General features: G+C 35.2%; 1 protein-coding gene across 1 annotated transcript; it reads right to left on the bottom strand.

The window, feature by feature from the left end:
• Positions 1-3,823: 3,823 nt before the first annotated feature.
• On the bottom strand, positions 3,824-5,139 carry LOC104101893 (flocculation protein FLO11). Its single transcript, XM_009609442.4, has one exon. The coding sequence runs from the start codon at positions 4,999-5,001 to the stop codon at positions 4,030-4,032; it is 972 nt and encodes a 323-aa protein (XP_009607737.1). The 5' UTR covers positions 5,002-5,139; the 3' UTR covers positions 3,824-4,029.
• Between the last annotated feature and the right edge of the window lie 581 nt (positions 5,140-5,720).

Here is a 5,720-nt window from a genome sequence, read left to right as displayed (position 1 = left end):
GCATGTTTGAGGACGAACGTATGTTTAAGTGGGGCAGAATGTAACAACCCGGCCGGTCATTTTGAGTATTACAACCCCTTTCCCCTTTTACTTCTCAAATTGTACTTTACAGTTATTGTGCGAATTGCCGGGGTAATTAGTTAGGGTCCAGTGAGGTTTTTGAAGGAATTAGAACACTTAGTTTCAAGGTTTAAAGCTTAAGTTAAAATAGTGATCGGATATCGACTTATATGTAAACGACTTCGGAATTTAATTCTGATGATTTCAATAGCTCCGTATGGTGATTTTGGACTTAGAAGCGTGTCCGAAAAATTATTTGGAGGTCCGTAGTGGAATTAGGCTTGAAATGCCGAAAGTTGAATTTTTGGGAAGTTTGACCTGGGGGTTGACTTTTTGATATCGAGGTCAGAATACAATTCTGAAAATTTAAATACTTCCGTTATGTCATTTATGACTTGCGTGCAAAATTTGAGGTCAATCGGACGTGAATTGATAGGTTCCGGAGTCGTTTGTAGAAATTAGAAATTTCAAAGTTCATTAAGCTTGAATTGGGGTGTAATTCATGATTTTAGCGTTGTTTTAGGTGATTTGAAGATTCGACTAAGTTCGTATGATATTTTAGGACTTGTTGGTATACTTGGTTGAGGTCCTGAGGGGCTCGGGTGAGTTTCGGATGGTTAACGGGTTGGATTTTTGGACATGGAACTCTGCTGGAATTTTTCTAATGCACCATCTGGTTTCCTTCATCGCGTTCGCGAGTGGAGCCTCGCGTTCGCGAAGAAGAATTTCAGGCAGGCAGGATTTACTCTTCGCGTTCGCGAGGTGGTCTCACGTTCGCAAAGAAGAGCTGGGTTGTGCATCGCGTTCGCGAAGGGGAGCTCGCGTAGTTTATGTTCAGAAAATGGGACTCCATTTTAAACGATTTGGAGCTCAGATTGAGGCGATGTTTGGGCGATTTTCATAGAAAATAACGGGGTAAGTATTTTTAACTCAATATTGGTTAAATTACCCGAATCCATGGTTATTTTTATCATTTAATAGGTGAATTAAGTTAGAAAAGTTTGAAAACCCTCTTAGTTTAAATTGAGGATGTGAAGGCCGAGTTATGGTCGGATTTGAGTAATTTTAGTATAGTTGGACTCATGGTTGAATGGGAGTTCGGATTTTGTGATTTTTACCGAATTCCGAGACGTGAGCCCCACGGGTGATTTTTGGGGAGCAATTTCGGATTTTTGAAAAATATTAGTATTTTGATATGGAATTAATTCCTATAATTTTTGTGGGCTGAATCAAATTATTTTGACTAGATTCGAGCCGTTTGAAAGTTGATACGCGCATAATGGGATTTTTGGAGCATTGTTTAGCTTGCTCGGCGTTGGATTTGGCTTGTTTGAGGTAAGTAACTCTTCTAATCTTGGAGTTGAGGGTATGAACCCTGAATATATGTATTTTGTGAATTTTGGGAGGTGACGCACATGCTAGGTGACAAGCGTGTGGGCGTGCACTATAGAAATTGTGACATAATTATTTCTGTGGAATTTTATAGTTAAATAATATTGGCATTTTCCATGCGGTTTTATGTGTTAAACAAATTGAGCTGAAAAGCATATTAAAAATTATATTGAGGCTATGTGCCAGTATTATTGGGACCCTCAGAGGTCATATTGCTGTGAATTATTGTGTTAAATTGAAAATTCATACTTAGTCATATTCATTTCATTGCATATCATAACTCAGTTTTATGACTCTATTTTGATGCATATAAATGGTTGGGGCCGAATGCCCTGTTTTACTGAAATGCCCGAGTGGCTTGAGAGGTTTATGGCTGAGTGAGGCCAAGGGCCTGATTTATGTTACATATTTATAGGATCGGGCTGCACGCCACAGCATGTTTGATATCGGCCGAGGGCCTGATTGTGAGAATGAGTGTGGATCGGGGTTTCCCACCTGTAACATACTTTATTATTATAGCGCGTGAGTTGTCCGTGCAGATTATAGCGCTTGGGCTAAAGGAGCCCCTCCGGACTCTGTACACACCCCCAATGAGCGCAAGTAACTACTGAGTGCGAGTGCTGAGTGACTGGGAGGCATGAGTGATTGTGAGGTATGCCCGAGTGGCACGAGTGACTTCGAGGTTTGCTCGAGGGGCTGTATATGAGTGATGTTCTGCCCGAGGGGCTGTTTATGATTTTATCACTAAGTTGCATCGCATTGGCATGCACACATGACATACATGCATAGAGATGTATTTTCTCGTGATGTACTAAATCACATCATTCATGATTTCTCACAAATTTTGATAGATGGGCATAGTGATACATTTGTTTTACACAGGTTATCCGGAAGGAAAATGAAATATATTATTTATTATTCAAAATATTTTTGGAGAAATTATTATTTTTAAACTATTCATATTATAGGCAACTTCGGCAAACGATTTGGGTTTTCACTGATGTATTTGAAAGAAAGAACTATTATTTTTGAAATCATTATTTGGCTGAGTATTTTATCCCTGAGTTACTTCTGGTTTTTTTTGCTTTATGTTGTCATGGATTGTTGTGGACTATTGGTATTGGACCCGACCTTGGTGGAAACTCGTCACTACTTTCAACCTACGGCTAGGTTTGTTACTTACTCAGTACATGAGGTCGGTTGTACTGATACTACACTTATGCACATTGCATGCAGATGTTGGCTGTTGTTGTTGCTGTGCTCGATGGTTGCGGGATTTGAAGATGTACCTGCGTTCCTGCTGTAGCTGCCTCTTGTTCAGGGTAGCCTTAGATTTATAAAAGCTCTGTTTATGTATTATTCAAACAGACTATGTATTTATTTCATTTCAATCTTAGAAGCTCATGATTTGTACTACCAGTTCTTGGGGATTGTATAAGATTAGGATCTTTATTCACTTAAATTGCTTTAATAATTATTATTGAAATTTATTAGTTGAAAATTGGCTTACCTAACGGGATGGGTTAAGTGTCATCACGACTAGTTGAATTTTGGGTCGTGACAACATGTTTACCCAAAATTTATATTGAAAATCTACTTCACAATACTTGATATTTTGATAATTGAGTGATAAAAAAGAAGAGAGATGACATCTCAACTAACTAACCATGAGGAAAACTAATTTCAGTATATGATCTTAATTTAATACAAGAACATAACAATGTTGATAGATATTGTCTTGTCATTATTAAGAGTACCGAATTGTCAATAACAAGCAGCACGTATCGTGGACTAAATCGTAGTACTAGCATTTTGTCTTGGATTGTGCACATGTTCATGTTTTTTGCTAGTTTTCTTACGAGACTCATCACATTAACTAGATCCACATCTAGGATCTTCAGTAAATAGATCAGTACATGTGATATATATGCGTATAAATATTTTTTTATTATATAGTTCAAACGGTAAATAATGAATTCTGTTAAACTCTAACTATCCTAAATCAGCCTCTACATTGAAGAAATCAAAGATCGTCCATGTCCGGGACTCATTTGCTCATACTAGGAGATTATTGAGGAGAGATGATACTCTCTCGGTCTCAATTTATCAGAGTGGTATTTGACTGGTCACATAATTTAATAAAGAAAGGAAAGGAAGACTTTTGAATCTTGTGATATAAAACAAGCTATAAATACTTGTGCAGCTGTAAATTATTTCATCAAAAGTAAAATTAAATTTTTTAAAATTAAGTTATTTCTAAATAAAAAAGTATTTATTTCTTTTTTGGACAGACTAAAAAGGAAAGTATGACACATAAATTGGGATGAAGTAGCAAATTCCTAACTTAATTTCTAGACAAATGCAAAATTAATTCTGAAAAAAGGAATTATTCATCTAATGATCCAGCTTACAATATTAAAACTTATACAGGAATATGGATATTTTTCACCAGTTTTCAGTGATTTGACAATAACCACTCCCCTAACTCATAAATAAAACAACATTAAAAATAAAAATAAAAAGACAAATATTGTCTATACAAAAAAAAATGGAATTAATGACTAAACATCAAAATTATCATGATTTGCGTGATAATCCAAAGCCATTAGCCAATGCATGAACTGCAGGATTAAAAGCCAATTGTCCCAAAATCCCTTGTTTATATGGCAAGAAAGTTCTCTTTTTCAAATCAGATGAAACTGCTCTATTCACTGTATAATGCAATTCATGAGCTGAAACTTGTCCTTTTTTCCTTCTTGTTGTAACAATAGCTTTAGATGAAGAAGAAATAGGACTATCATTTCCCTTAAAACTTGAGTTTTTTCCTGCTTTATAAGCTGCAGTATATTTCTTTAGTGGATCTTTATCTGATGCTCTTCCTTCTGATGCACTCCTAAATAAGAAAAAATCTTTAAATCTCCATTTTCTGCTTCCTTTATTAGAAAATGATGAAGTCAAAGCTGAACACGCAGAATTAGATCTTCGCTTTCTTTCTTCTTCTTCCTCTTCTTCTTCTTGTTCTTCCCATTGATATTGAGAAATTCTCATAGGAGAAAGTGATCTTGTTTCTCTTCTACTTGAAGAAGATGACATACTCCCATTTGATGAAACTCTCTGTTTTGCCCTACTTTCCCTTTCTGTTGTACTACTTTTTCTTGTATTTTTTTCAGCAGAAATAACAAAAGGGTGTTCAGTTTCTTGTTTTTTGTTTCTTGTTTGAGTTTGTGAAATATGGGATGGTTTTAAAGGCTTGATCATACCACCAACAAACAATTCTTCAGCTGAAACAGAACTTTTTTCCAATTCTTGACTAATATCAAAAGCAAAGTCATCTCCACTAACATGGCTGGAAATTTCAACATTATTATCAGCTAAGAACAAACTGTTGAATTCACGATAAAATTGAGAGAGATGAGAAGGACTAGGAGGAGCACTAAAGTAATAATCACCATTGAAGGGTTTTGGTGTAGAAGGTGGACTAGTAAATGGTGATGATCTTGCACTGAACTCGAAATTATCCATTTCATTATAGGGTATCGCTACTTCCATTTTTCTTTTGCTGGTTTCTGTTAAATGAAAGCTTAGCAGAAACAGAAGAAAATGGTGTTTTTAAGATGTTTATATAAGGAAAGGGAGAAGCCAAGATTTTGTAAAGAGCAAAGGAAGGAGGAGAGCTAAATATTATTGACTTATGTGGGGCTATGAGTTTAAATTCTAATTAAGCAAGCCGCCTTTTATTACCTTTCTATAAAAAAAAATTGTCATGGTTTTTTATGGACAAATGACATATTGATTTTGGACACAATGTATATAATGACCCACAATTATATAAATTTTGGATTGTCCTTCAAGTAAAAGTTAAAGATATTTGGAAAATGACATGAAGAATTACAAGTGTAATGTAATTGAAGAGGGTAGAGTCATGCGTAATGAGCTTCATCATCTTAGGTTGATCATTTACATATATTTTGTAATTGCAAATAAAGCCCCTCTAGTTTCCAAAATTATATATACATCCTTGTGGATATTTCGTAAGGCGTTTGGATATAGATTTTGTTGAAACTTAAAAATACGTATTTTTGAAGTTATGTTGAATAATAGTTTTGCAAGTTGAAATTTTGTGAGTGGAAAACCAAAAACTAGTCCAAACTAGTTCTGCGAACTTAAAAAAATTTCTTTAATTATTTTTCAAAAATTGATGAAGTTCCACGAACAAACATTGTTTGCAAAGAAAAAAAAATGTGTCCAAAAAGGGAGCTTCATATTGC

This window comes from Nicotiana tomentosiformis, chromosome 4, assembly GCF_000390325.3.
Source record: "Nicotiana tomentosiformis chromosome 4, ASM39032v3, whole genome shotgun sequence".
NCBI lineage: Eukaryota > Viridiplantae > Streptophyta > Magnoliopsida > Solanales > Solanaceae > Nicotiana > Nicotiana tomentosiformis.
The sequence above is the reverse complement of the archived record's forward strand: the minus strand, read 5'-3'. Positions and strand labels throughout refer to the sequence as shown.

Coding starts and splice junctions, on each gene's coding strand:
- LOC104101893 (XM_009609442.4), bottom strand. CDS start 5,001: ATGGAAGTAGCGATACCCTATAATGAAATGGATAATTTCGAGTTCAGT.